Source organism: Rhinolophus sinicus, linkage group LG03 (genome assembly GCF_036562045.2).
Source record: "Rhinolophus sinicus isolate RSC01 linkage group LG03, ASM3656204v1, whole genome shotgun sequence".
Classification (NCBI taxonomy): Eukaryota; Metazoa; Chordata; class Mammalia; order Chiroptera; family Rhinolophidae; genus Rhinolophus; species Rhinolophus sinicus.
In genome coordinates, this window is record NC_133753.1 from 29,185,717 (window position 1) to 29,200,096 (window position 14,380).

Genomic DNA, 14,380 nt, shown 5'->3' on the forward strand with positions numbered 1-14,380 from the left:
AAAAAAAAAATTATGAAAACTATGACAATGCCTAGAGCATGGAATATGTTGTGTTTCTAGTGTATTCCCTATGCTTTCACCCCTTTACCTAGCAGTCCAGAGTGAGCTTTCTAGAACATAAATAAGTGTTATTTATGTCATTCATCATTCCTGCTATTTCCCTCTTTAAAAGGCTCCCCGTGAAGTCCAAAGGCCTCAGCACGCATGCAGGATCCACCAGGATCAGGCTCCTTTGTTTTTCCAGTTTATTTTCACCACAAATCCTACTTATACCCCACCTTCCAGATTTATCAAATTACTTAAATTTCCCACTTCTAATGTGCTTTCTTACCTCCATGAGTCTGCACATGCTATTTTCCCTACGTAGAATGCCCTGCCCCTCCTTGTTTTCTTGGAAAACTCTTTGTATCCTTTCAGACACCCTTTATTGAGTTTTCACAGAACATGCAAGCAACATTAATCACCTCTACCCGTATGCCACCATTATACCTAGGACATAGTCTGTTGCTGCATTTATCCCACTGGATTGCAACTATTTGTGTACGGTTTTGTCTTCCCATCTGGACTGAGAAGGCCTATATTTCACTAATCTGTGCTTCAAGCACCTGACCCAGTGCTAGTTATGAATGAGTGAGTGGATAGCTGAGTGGATGAAATGGAAGGTCTTAAGAAAGCCACCTTTCCTATGGAGCTGATGCCCCTGCGTCTTAAAGTGTGGCCTACAACATGTAGGTTAGGTCTGGGGTTCTCAGTTAGGAACAGCCAGGATCAGGAAAGGAGCGCCCGCCCACTGTGGATGTTCTCAAAGCTCAGATCCTCTCCACTCCTAAACAGCTCGTGCCCAGTGGTGCTAGGCTGGCATGGCTCTACTATCACGAGTTTATAGCCACCCTTTACTCTCCATTAGTTACTCCTAATCTAAAACTAAATGCCAAAATGGTTTTCTTTCCTATGACGATGGAATAGGGGTTTATAACTTAAGGTCTCAGAACCTCAGATGAGCTTCAGCAGTAAGGGAATTAATATATGTGTGCACTTTCCTAAGGAATTCCATAATGTTTATCATTTATTCATTCATCTAAGAAATATTTATTAAATAGCCAAGGACTATTCTAGACACTAAAGATACAGCAGTGAAAAAAACAGACAAAAATACCTGCCCTCATAAAACTTATGTTACAGTAGGGAGAGATACAATAAACCAGGTAAATAAAATATGTAGCGTAGGTAGTGAATATAATAAGAAAAATAAAGTGGGGTCGGGGGAAGGGGTGGCTTGTGCACTTTTAAATAGGAGACCCAGGGAAGATGACATCGGAGTAAAGGCCTGAAGGAGGCAGTAGTGACCCCGGAAACTGGACAAAGCACAGGCCAGGCAGAGAGAGGAGCGAGTGCAAAAGTTCAGGGTGGCGAGAGCCAAGTGAGCTGGGGACAGGGAGTAGCAGATGAGGTCAGAGAGGTAACGGGCCAGATCATACAGGGACGGCCTGGTAAGCATTGTGAGGCCTTGGGCTTTGTGCTGAGTGAGGGGGAGAACCATGGGAGGATTCTGAGCAGAGGAGTAATGTGACGTTTTACAGAATTACTCGGTTGAATTGGTGACATTAGGAAAAAAGAGGCAGGAATGGAAAAACGGGAGACATGAGAGGAAGCTACTGCCAGTATCCAAGCAAATGGTGATGATGGCTTGGGCCAGGGTGGTACAGTGAAGGCGGTGAGAAGCGGTCAGACATACAGGTGCTGTATGTGTTTTGATAGCAGAGCCAGTAGAATTTGCTGATGAACGTGATGTTGGGGTGTGAAGGAGAAAGAGGTGACTGCGGTTTTTGACCTGAACAGCTAGAAGAATGAAATTGCCGTCTGAGAATGGGAAGACTGCAGAAAGAGCATATTTAGTAGGAACAATCATGAGCACAGTTTTAGATGTAGCAGGTTTACTAGGTACCCGAGAGGACATGTTGGATAGGCAGTTGGATATACAGTTCTGGAGTTGGAAGGAATGATCAGTCTAGAAATCGGGATTTAGGCATAGTCAACAAATAGATACTATTTAAAGCAATGAGTCTATAGGAAATCACCAAGAGAGTGATTATAGATAGAAGAGAGAACAGGTTCCTCCTAAGGCCTGGAGAGACTAGGAGAATCAGCAAAGGGGATTGCAAAGCAATAGCTAGAGAAGTACAAGAAAACCTGCAGAGGGTGGCGTCCTGGAGCCAAATAAAATATTTCAAGGAGGAGGAAGCCATTGGCTGTATCAAAAGCTATTGATAAATCAGGTGGAAAACAAGAACCAAGAATTAACTTTTAGATTTAATGCTGTAGAGATCATTGGTGACCTAAGGGACAGTTTCAATGGGGTTGTGGGTGTGAAAGCTAGATAAGAGTGGGTTCAAGAGAAAAATCAATAGGAAACAATGAGCGTAGATAACTGCCAACGATCTTTCTGTAAAGGGAAGGAGAGAGTGGAACAGTCACGAGAATGGGATTTTCAAAGGCACCTGTGACACACAAAAGGTTAAGAAGCACCTCTCTAGGAGGATGCTGAAGGAAATTCAGACTGGATCCCAGACAGTGTGAGACCCAGGCTCAAGACTTCTGACTTTCTGCTTTATCCTGCTCTAGGAGAGTCCTCCAGAAGTCTTCATAGAAGGCATTTTCCAGCCAAGCTATAAAAGTGGAAAGCTACACGTTTTGGAAAACTTGCTAGAATCCATCGATCCAAGCTTGGAGAGCTGGGGAGAGTACCTGCTTGCTGCCTGCCAACATTTACAGAAGAAGAACTACTACCACATTCTGTATGAGCTGCAGCAGTTTATGAAGGTAAGAGCAGCCCCAGCCTGCCTTCTGTCTCTGTCGCTGACGCCCTACCATGTATAAGATGAGGAGACAAAGACTTGTCATTCTTCCCCTGGCCTTGCTATGTGGCTAATGCTAGAGCAAATCCGTGATGCTATCTAGCATTGTTAAGGAATATTAGGATCTCCAGCCTCATCCTAAAGAGGCAGACAGTAATCTTGTCCATAATGGCATTCTTCAGAATTCAAGACATGTAAAGGTAAAGGGGTAGGTGGTAGTTTCAAGATAAACATGAGTCATGAATGCAAAATTCATAAGGAATGATGGAGAAATAGGCGTTTTTAGAAAAGATGCGTGAAGGGAGAGGGAACAAATTTCTTCCAGTCTGTCTGAGGGTTGCCAGTACTAAATCACAGAGAAATGGAATTAACGTATTCAGTGCCAAATAAGAGGGAAGGCAGGTGGAACAGAGAATAACAAGTATCCTTTCTAAGATCTCTTCTGTGGTAGAATAATGTCCTACCCAGGAGCTCAGCCTGTCAGTTCACTGTAGGATCTATTGGGCCTGGGGGTGTCTGATACAAAGTAGCACTAAAGCTGGTGATGTGAATGGGTGCTGGCAACCCTGCTCGTGGGTGGGAATCAGATCAGAATTCCCCTCACACACCCACCCTCCGATATCCCTGACCTCCTTTGACCTAAACTGGTTTTTCTCTTCTAGGACCAAGTCCGGGCTGCCATGACCTGTATTCGGTTCTTCAGTCACAAAGCAAAAACATATACGGAACTGGGAGAGAAGCTCTCATGGCTGCTTAAGGCCAAAGACCACCTGAAGACCTACCTCCAGGAAACGTCCCGCAGCTCTAAAAGGAAGAAAACTGCCTTCTTCCGAAAAAAGATGACTGCAGCTGATGTGTCAAGGTAGCTCGGGGTTCAGGGAAGAAGTAGGGTGGTGCAGAAAGGCTAGAACTAAGTGTCTGTTGGTGATGAAGCTGCCCTTGCCCATCCCTAAACCCTTAGGGGACAGGGAAGAGGGGGGCGGAGGGGGCAGGGAACCACACATCTGAAAGGAATTTTTCCTTATTACTCGGCCATAAAAAAGAATGAAACCTTATCATTTGTGACAACATGGATGGACCTAGAGGATATTATGCTGAGCGAAATAAGTCAGAAATAAGACGAAGAAAGACAAATGCTATATGATCTCATTTACATGTGGAATCTAAAGAACAGAATAAACGAACAAACAAAACAGAAACAGACTCATACAGAGAACAAACTGATGGCTGCCAGATGGGAAGGGGGTTGGGAGACTGGGTGAAAATAAAGGTGAAGGGATTAAGAAGTACAAATTGGCAGTTACAACTTAGTCACAGAGATGTAAAAGTACAGCATAGGGAATATAGTCAATATATTGTAAACACTGTATAGTGCCAGATGGGTAGTAGACTAGTCAGGTGGATCATTTCATGAATTATATAAATGTCTAACCACTAGGCTATACACCTAAAACTACTACAAAATAATGTTGATTGTCAAGTGTAATTGAAAAATGAAAAAGTTTTTTTGAACACTCAATAAATACATAAATAAGGGATTATTCCACAACAGTGTCTAGTGCAAGGTTGGAAAGCCTACAGAGGAGCTAGTAGGAGAAGAGCAGAGTGGGGGGAGATTGGAATCACATGTTACAATTACACTAAACTCCGAATCCCTTACAGAAGAGGTCCTGTGTGATGTGGCCCCTGCCGGTGTCTCCACCTTATCTCCCAGCTACTCTCCTCTTCCTTGCTGAGCGCCGGTCACAGTCTTTCACCAAGTCTTTCCCTTCTCCCGGCCTTTATGCTCACTGCTCCCTCTGCTTAGCGCACAACATCTAAAGTAAATGCCCCACCACTAACATTTTATTGCCGTCAGAGACCCCGTGGCTAGATATGTATGTGTTTGTTCATTACTCACCTCTCCTCCGCCTATGAACTCTGAGGGCAGGGTGCATGTCTCTCTTGACCTCTCCTGTTCGCAGCACATAGGTGCTCTGTAAAAAGTGATCCAAGGCCTGGATCTCAACCGGTTCCACAAAGCCCTGAACTAGTATGAGTCTATACAGGGCACTAAACCACCCGTTTTTGCCTTGTCATAACTGCTCAGTAGGTATTTTGATCTCTTTTCTTTCCACATCATTTCTTCTGCCTTTTCCATTGCCATCTTATTATGATTCCTCAGTCACCCGGCCCTAGTCCTGTCATTCCTGAAGCCCCTCATGAGGTTAGACCGTGCGTCTCCTGTCACCATAGGCACATGAATACACTTCAGCTGCAGATGGAAGTGACTAGATTCTTACATCGGTGTGAAAGTGCTGGGACCTCGCAGATCACCACCTTGCCTCTGCCAACCCTGTTTGGAAACAACCACATGAAAATGGATGTTGCCTGCAAGGTATGTATGATGTTTCAGACCTCCGGCAGGCTGCTCTTCTCTTTCAGAACCCTTACCACAGTTGTAATCATCTAGTTATTATTTCAGTTGTTTGTTTGATGGCTGCCCGCCCACTAGAATGTCAGCCACAGAAGGCTGGAGAGCAAGTCCATTTTGATAACCCTTCTATCCCTAGTGCCTGGCACTTAAAGTTTCAACAAATATTTGTTGAATAGATGGGGACCCTCATTTTTAGTTAAGGGGCTACTCCATTAATTATTGCTTCACTACGCACTTTTCCCTCTCCTTTTCAGGTCATGCTTGGAGGGAAAAATGTAGAAGATGGTTTTGGAATTGCGTTCCGTGTTCTGCAGGTACAACTTGAATTGCTCTAGATTGTGCTGAGGGCCTTAGCACCTGACCACAGTCCCGTGAGAGATTATTATTCAGAACATTATTTTTTAAAAAGATTTTATTGGGGAAGGGGAACAGGACTTTATTGGGGAACAGTGTGTACTTCCAGGACTTTTTTCCAAGTCAAGTTGTTGTCCTTTCAAGATTAGTTGTGGAGGGTGCCATTCAGCTTCAAGTTGTTGTCCTTTCAGTCTTAGTTGTGGAGGGTGCAGCTCAGCTCCAGGTCCAGTTGCCGTTGCTAGTTGCAGGGAGCACACCATCCCTTGGGGGAGTCGAACCGGCAACCTTGTGGTTGAGAGGACACGCTCCAACCAACTGAGCCATCTGGGAGCTCAGCGGCAGCTCAGCTCAAGGTGCCCTGTTCAATCTTAATTGCAGGGGGCGGAGCCCACCATCCCTTGCAGGATTCCAGGAATTGAACTGGCAACCTTGTAGTTGAGAGCCCACTAGCCCATGTGGGAATCAAAATGGCAGCCTTCAGGGTTAGGAGCATGGAGCTCTAACTGCCTGAGCCACTGGGCCTGCCCCTTCAGAACATTTTTATCCTAAGAAAAGCAGACTTACATGTACCTCAAGGATGAAATCAAAGAGGTGGCTGTTACACAACTGTGTGAAATTCAAGACTCCAGGCCACTTTGCCAAAAGCCAAGTAACCGATGACAATTCATCAAAAGCTATCACGTAAATACCTGAAACCAGGTTTAGGACAGTTGCTCACAACTGTTTCCCTGCAGAGCCTCTGCGTACCCTCACAGGAGAGCGTGACTAGGGGAGGCGGCCAACTGGGGGGAGGCGGTTTCTGTTGGGCAGGAGGGGCCCCTGGCAGCAAGGCCCACCCCTCCACCCTCCATCTGCCCTGAGCTGGCTCGAGGAGTACATTTTCTGTTGCTTTGATAAGAGGATGCAGGTGTGGCTATGGCACTGGAGCAGAGGCTGGAGAAGGGTGCTGAAACCACGAGGAGCAGTCTCTCCAGACCACCCCCCACCACACAGTTACACACACACCCTTTGAAGACCGTCACTCCGGGCAGGCAGGGTCTTACACTTAAGCATTATGGTGTCTCAAGGATCAGTGGCTTCACGAACAATCCATCAGATGTATGTCTTCCACCCATTTTCAGTGGTGGACAAAGCTCTCCACACACAGATACCTCTGATGGTCAAGCAGAGCAGCAGCTCCTTCCAGACCCTGTGGCAAAGGTTGTCCAAGACCAGACTTAAAGTGTTTACATGGTAGTTGCCAGCAAATCAGTATTTGGTGAATTGGTCTATTTCTAAAAACTAAGGTACCTCTTAGCAGAGCACCAAGTATCCAGGGCAGGAAATACCAGCCCCAACATCCACTTCTCAAGAAAAAGTTTGACTTGTTAGAGAATGAATTAGTCTTGGGAATTTGATTAGAAAATTTTCAGAAAGTGACACAGCAGCCAAGTGAGATGCACCAGTTTAGATATTCAGGTTACGATTCTTATGGTTGCTTCCTAAGTGTCTGCCTAACTCCACAAGAGGAACTTTTTGCTTGCTTTTTTGTTTATTTGTTACATGTGCGTTTTCTATTGTGACTACAATAAATGTGGCTTATCTACACCAAGCACAGTGGGAGCTTTTTGAATGTTGCCTCCCTCCCCGCCGTGAATGCCCCCGCCACCCTAAGCCCATCATTCCATGTTCTGTTCTAGGATTTCCAGCTGGATGCTGCCGCAACCTACTGTAGAGCTGCTCGGCAGTTGGTGGAAAGGGAGAAATACAGTGAGGTCCGGCAGCTGCTCAAATGTGTCAGTGAGTCAGGCATGGCAGCCAAAAGTGACGGGGACACCATCCTCCTCAACTGCTTGGAAGCATTTAAGAGAATTCCACCCCAGGTGCGCTCACTCGTTACCTCTTGGCTCTTCCCTCTGTTTCGGTGTCTTCACATCCCCATCTTTATTTTTCTGTTCACCGTAATGTACCTGAAACTCTGTCTGATCCCTTTATCTTTCTGACCCCTTTGTAATAATGGCCTCACTCTGATCAAATCTTCTCTGGAAAGAAGCTTCACGATGACCACCTCTACACCCAGAACGTGGCCCTCACTCTGTTTCTAATGTTCTTTGCACCTGGAAGGCCTATGACCAAGAGAGATGAGCTTCTCCCTGTGACTGGAGAGAAGGTCAAGGTGGGACTGCAGATGGCCTTTGAAGCACGTGGCCCATGAAATTGTCCCCCAGTGGCATCTTTGGGGGTGACAGAGCCACATCCATTTGTGAGGGCCAAGGACAGGCCTCATGGGAGCAGTTCTTTCTCCAGTCCCTAAGCTTAGTGTTACCATTGGGTTCCCTTTGGTGCTCTTATAGCAGGAGTTGAGTTTAAAAAGCAGGGTTGGGCAGGCATCCCTGCTGGAGTCAGAACAGACTGAAACTGGATCGGGCCCAGCTCCCAGGCAGGGACTCTTCTCCCTCTCACGACTGCTGTGTCTCTGTCTGCACAGGAGCTGGAGAGCCTGATCCAGGCGATACACAGTGATGACAACAAGGTAAGCAGAATTGTCTCCGGAGCCTGGTGACCTCCAGGTTGCCTTCTCATCTTTATCCCTTGCTCCCCACGACGGTACCCTTCCACGGTATCTGAGCCTCTTTGCTATCCACTGGTGGAGCTGGGACCGGATAGGGGTACAGAAGGGAGGGAATAGATGGGGCGCACGTAACTATTGCCCACAGGAGCCTTTACCTTCCCATTTCTTTATCCCCAAGTCAAACATGTCCTAGGCTGATCTTAACTCTCCATTCTCTAGGGAAGTCTTCTCGCAGAGTCCTAGGAAATCCCTCACTTCTGTCTGCAGGTGACTGAATGGGGTTCTCAGAGTGGGCAGGCATTTCTTTATTCTAGAGGGAGAAAAGTACCCTCTATAGTAAGAAAAAACCCCACCCAACCCTTGGGCAACAAATGCCTACGGTGCTCATTCTCTAGAACAGGCTTTTTTCCTGCAGCCTGTGAGCTCTTCCTGTTTAGTAAGAAATTGGTGAACCTTCGCTTCACGTTGCCTTTGCACAGACTGCCAGCCAGAATGAAAGTATTCCTGGTTGCTCCTCTTTCTGGCTAACCACAAGACTGGCCCACCTGCCATCCAGAAGAAGGCCCATAGGACAGGCCTGGAGAAACCCAGCCATGCTGCGCTGGCCATTCGCCGTGCCATGACCCAGAAGCTGAGTCGCTCCATAACAAAACGAGTGTCAGGCAAACGGATTCTTACACAACCACAGAGCTGCTCCCATGCCAATATTGCTAATCCATGAAGTAGATTTTCAGGGCATTTTTTTTATTTGAGGTTAGAGAGAACATGTTCTTAACGTTGCTTCATTTATTTCTGCAACATCCTGATGAGATCCTATGGAAAGGATGGAATTCTGACGTCCTGAAATGTGGAGAATTACTTTTCTAGAATCAAAGTGAGAACCTGACAGCCAGGCCAGACACCCAGGTTCCCTGATTCCTGGACTATGGTCCTTTTCCAAGCCTTCAGTGAGCCTCCCACTCAACGGGACAGAGGCTTTGTCCCTGGAAAAGACGTGCACTAAAATCTAAACAGTTGTTATTACTTTTATGGGTTTTCTTTTTTCTTGCAGCAGCTGTAGTTAAGTGATCTCAGGCCACAAAATCTTGCCAAAAACCAGCTTCATTCAGCATCCATTCCAGCCTTTCTGGCAAAATGCCCTCCTTCTCTTGGTAGGAATGCTACCTGCCAGCTTGTGTTATGTATTTAACACACATAGGTGCTAAGTGGAGCTGAAGCGCGGGGTGAGAGCTAATACCCAAACAGGAGGACTTGATCACTTTAATGAGCTCAGAAGATGCCAGGCATCTTCCAGCTGTCCGAGATTATCTGTAATTGAGCTAAGGAAACAAAGACCATAGGGACCAAAACAAAAAAGAATATGGAGCATTGAAACATAAAGAGAGGAGTCCCCTCCAACCACGAGGAGGGACTGTCACAGCAGAAAGGCAGCTGCTAGAGGAAGCTCTGAGGCAGCTTATAAGGGCCTTCCTGTTGGCTGGCCTGGAACCCTGGCCAATCAGGGTTCCCAACCAGGGAAGGATGGGGTTCTCGTCTCCATCAAGCTGGGGATTCTTGAGATGAAGGGTGTCCAGAGGGTAGGAGAGACACCCCCATACACAAAACTGAGCCACCTCAACTAAACAACAGAACTTAGACCTTTTCTAATTATGTGTATATGTTTTCTTCCCCAAAGTTCCTGTTAAAAGATTTTAAATTCAGCAGGTTGAAAACAGGAAAATCAAGAAGTGGCATCTGTGCGCCCATTGTAGGGGACAGGGGTAATGGCTCATTCATGCATGCATTCATTCATTCACTGGATGCATACTTACTGAACAGGCCCTGTGCGAGGCACCAGGAATACAAGGGTAATAGAAAAAGCAGACACTATTCCTGCCTTCGTGGAGCTTAAAGTCTAGTCAAGGAGACAGACATCAATCCAATCATCACCCAAATAACTAAAATCACAACTTGCGGACAGTGAAGCCAGGAGGAAGCTGGAGAAAGAGGAGGAGGGCCTCCAGGGGAATGGAGGGAGGCCAGACTGCTCTCCTGCTTGCCTTATTCTCTGTGAAATTCTTATCTTCTTTGTGGTAACTTCTTACCCTATAGAATAACCCAGTGTAATAGCCTAGCGTCCAGAATATTTAAAGAGTTGCTATAATGTAATAACAGGCAAGAACCCAGTGATTGATTTGGTGGTGAGAAGTGATAGCCCCCTGAGCTCTGACGCAGCGCTGCGAGTTTGCTGGTGGTTCATCGGTGATGTTTCCCCTCCGCTGTGTCTCATACCCATTCCAGGTTCAGGCCTACCTGACATGTTGCAAACTACGGTCTGCCTACCTGATTGCCGTGAAGCAAGAACACTCACGGGCCACGGCCCTCGTCCAGCAGGTGCAGCAGGCCGCCGAGAGCAGCGGGGACGCTGTAGTGCAAGACATCTGCACCCAGTGGCTTCTGACAAGCCACACCCGGGGTGCCCACAGCTCGGGCTCCAGGAAGTAACCAGGGACAGCCGGGCCTGCGAACTGTGAGCCAGGCGTGATGGAGATGCCCTCCACCTCTTTCCGCCTGTGCAGTGAGACTTCCCCGGCTCTGCCCAGGTCGGAAAGAGCTCGATTGGAGCCTACTTACCATCTTGGGCAAGGAATGGGACCTTTCACACAAGTGCCAGGTTTCTGTAAAGTTGTGGAATCTGTGTGTATCTGGAGCTGGCCGGTTCTTTCTACCTCAGAGTGAGTGAGTGTGAGTGCACGTGCCTGTGCGCTCATGTTTACACACAAGCATTTCTGAACAAATGAAACTCTTCTCCCACTGAAAAGAGGCACTGTATTTTAGACTTCTGCCAGTCTAAAAAACCTTCCCTGCGTTTTGGTTCTTAACCCGCGTCAAACCTGTTTGTACACAGTCCCCTCTGTGGGGAGACGTTCCAGTAGCTCATCGTGACTACACGGGTTTTACAGAGAATTACAGAGCAGCACCAAAAGGATTGCCTCTTTTCCCTTTCTTCCCTTCCAAAATTCAGAGATGGCTTTGGGGCAAGGGCTACCTGTCAAATAAAACTGCTCCCAGCGTCTCCTCTCACAAGCACAGGACTTACCGTGAGTCTTTGGATGGTAGTCTGAGCAGAAGGTCCTGTGGTGCTGGCCTCTGAAAGCTGCAGCTGCACATACAAGTGATTGGGTCTGGAACCCCAGCCACAGGCTGGAGGGGCACCATTGAATTCATCCAGTGGAGAGACAAAGGCAAGTGTCTCCAAACAGGAATGCAAGAGGGTTGCTTACAAGTGCAGAGGACAGCGCTGGCTTTTATGAATATCCCTGCTGCAAAGTGACAGAATGTGGCTCTCTCTTTGAGAGTCTAGGGAGAGAAATGGTAGCCAGGATCCTAGAATGAGTGGCTAGACAGTGCCTATTTGTATTACAGTCCTATTCATGCCCTTTAAGTTGGTTAGGAAACCACTTCCTCTTCTCTCCTGCTTCTCTTCAGGACCAATGGATGGATATAGAGACCCAGGGTCAGGGAGAAGGCAGTGCACTTCTTGTCTTAGCAGAGGTAGCCAAGGGTCCGCTTTGGAAGTAGACCTGCAGACAAGAGTGAGACAAGGGGACAATGACTAGGTCCCATCCAGTTGATGAAACTAGATGAAGTGCTCCTTTAATATGCACTGGCTTGTCTTCCCACCAGAGATGTGACAATGTTTAGAGAAGGTCTGTCATGCTCAGCCACTTGGATTTCCAAATGAGGGGCCTAAGCAAAGCTCTGCGGCTCTGAGCCTCCCAACAGCCAGAGCTCAGTCTGTTGATCTTACATTTGCTGCTGAAACAAACAGGAACTACAAGCCGAAGTCGGTATCTCTGGTGCTTAGAACCCTGTGGATTTCCTTCTGAGCCAGGTTTTTTGATAGTAAAATAAACAAGTCTTACAGGCATCTGTAAGATTCAAAGTGTTGGTCCTCTTAGAGAGTGGAAAGACTGCAAAGAAAATACTAGATCTCTTTTGGGGGAAGTTTGACAAGTGGCTTTTCCTTCTTTAAGTCATAAAATATATCTGTTTCCAAGGAAATGTCATTCTGCTGGCATCTGCTTGCCTTTCTGAATCTGCCCTTTTTGCACTGAACATAAGCACTTTATAAGAATGGTTTGCAAATCTTGCAGCCCTTAATTTGGGATGTCAAACTAGATTTTCCTGACTTTTTAACTAGTTGAGCTATAAAATAGGCAACCATTGACTAGACTGACATACGATGAGGCTAAAGGCTTTTGAGCATCATGCTGTGGTCTCCACCAAAAAAAAGAAGAAAAAGAAAAACTAATAAACATGTTGAAGGGTTGAATGTTTTACTATAAGTGGCCACAATAAAGTCTCTGCCCTACTAGTTTCTTGCCTTCTTGAGTCCTTTGTGCTGTCTTGCTCTTACCCTTCCCTTCCTTTTTGCCTCGTGTTCTGTATGGAGAGAAAAAGAAAGATCCGGTGGCCTTCTCTGAATGAGTCCCATCATAACTAATGACTTTATCTCAAGTTTCCTATATGTTACAAACTGTTAGTGTCTTTGCTACCACCAGAAGACTTCTTTTGCTTCAGTTGGGGTAGTAGGTGGAGACCAGTGATACAAGCATCAGATACAAAAGGTAAGAGAAAAGTCCCTCCCATCCCTCTCCCCTCTGCCCAGCCCCCTCCCAGAGACCACCAGTGTCACCAGTTTCTAATGTGTAGTTCCAGAGCTATGTTATGCATAAACAGCAGTAATGACTAAAGTATTTCCTGGTGAAGAGATGCCATATTTATTTAACCAGTCTCTGTTGATGGACATGTTAGGTTGTTGCCCATCATTTGCCACTACAAATTATGTTACAATGCATTATGTTGTCCAGAATACCCTGGGTCAGAGGAGATGTGCATTTGGTAAATATTGCCAGTTGCCTTCCAAGGTCACAGCAAGTAGATGTCCCACCAGCAGTGTAGGACAGTGCCTGCTTGCTCGTACCCTTATCTCAATGGTTATCAAACTTCGTAAGTCTTTGCCAATCCAAAGAATGAGAAATGGTACTCTGAAATTTTTTTTAAAGCTGTTTGTCATTTTTTAAATTCTGTATGTCTTTTTAATATCAACCAAATTGTGAATCTTTGAAACCAAGTGTAGGGTCTTTGGGGAAGGTAGGACTCAGACTTAGCTTAAGTTGTTTTCTTGCCAGCATGTGTTGTGACAGCATGTGTTTGCAGTATGATACTTGAGCTGTGGAGAATAACATTGCTGCAATCATCTCCTTTCCCCAGAAACATGATCTCATTCAATTTCTCATTTTAAAAACACACAACACACACACACACAAAAGCTAAAATGTAATGGCTCTGTGCGATGTCAGAGGGATAGTGGATGGGGGCCGGGGGGTTCACATAGTGTGAGGGATATAAATGATAGATGTCTAAGTATTGCTTTGTCTTGTGCACCTGAAACTAATAAAAAAAATAAAAGCTAGTGATGAAAGTATACCAGAAAACCACTTAGTGTAGACATGGCACAAAGATGTATCACAACAAAGAAAATGGGAACACCCAGTCTAAATCTAGGATAAAAGACCTGACTGTTCAGAAGCCTGAGACACTCCAAAGTTACCAGGTATCTTTGGCTGGAGCTTAAGCAAAGCATATCAAATGGTATTAAACTCTTCATACCCGAGCAACCAAATCTCAATAGTCACAGTAACCCCAAGGGAATTGACATTTTCTTGGTAATGATCCTCTGTTCCACAGTAATAATGTTGACTAACCCATCCTTGAAATGCCTAATTCTAGAACAAATTCAACATCTTGTTACTGAGTGACTTCTTTGGTGGCGTGCTTCCCTGCCTCCCTGTTTCTTCATGTTACTTCTGCTTGAACCCTTCCTTCAGCACCTCTACTACCCCACCCTCCTGTCTGCTGTTATCAAAACCTTTTCTTCAAGTGCGTTTCAAATGCCGTCTCTACAAATTACTTGCTTCTCTGGGTATGCTTTCTCTTCATCCCACTTAAAGGCTGGAATTCTTCAAGCTTCTATCCATTCTCTCTTGAAACTTTTATACTCCCTCAAACAGCCCCATCGTTTCAGCAATCATCTTGTTTGGCTGAGTTCTAAACCAGATTTCTTTGCCCAAACTTTTCTCCACATCAGACCTGTCTTTTGATGGCTTTTTGGAACTCACATACGTTACCCACCTGCGCCTAAAAATACTAGCCCGTCCA

General features: G+C 45.9%; 1 protein-coding gene across 2 annotated transcripts in view; it reads left to right on the forward strand.

The window, feature by feature from the left end:
• The window catches only part of ZFYVE26 (zinc finger FYVE-type containing 26), a 60,792-nt gene extending 48,259 nt beyond the window's left edge, over positions 1-12,533 (forward strand). The window contains exons 36-42 of one of the 2 annotated variants that reach the window (XM_019733560.2): positions 2,623-2,820; positions 3,518-3,717; positions 5,091-5,232; positions 5,526-5,585; positions 7,305-7,487; positions 8,093-8,137; positions 10,457-12,533. In XM_019733560.2, the coding sequence (XP_019589119.2) occupies positions 2,623-2,820; positions 3,518-3,717; positions 5,091-5,232; positions 5,526-5,585; positions 7,305-7,487; positions 8,093-8,137; positions 10,457-10,660 (1,032 nt within the window). In that variant the 3' untranslated portion in view covers positions 10,661-12,533. Of the gene's footprint in view, positions 1-2,622; positions 2,821-3,517; positions 3,718-5,019; positions 5,233-5,525; positions 5,586-7,304; positions 7,488-8,092; positions 8,138-10,456 lie in introns of those variants that run through there. The other variant, XM_074327310.1, reaches the window with a different exon arrangement.
• The last annotated feature ends 1,847 nt before the right edge of the window (positions 12,534-14,380 follow it).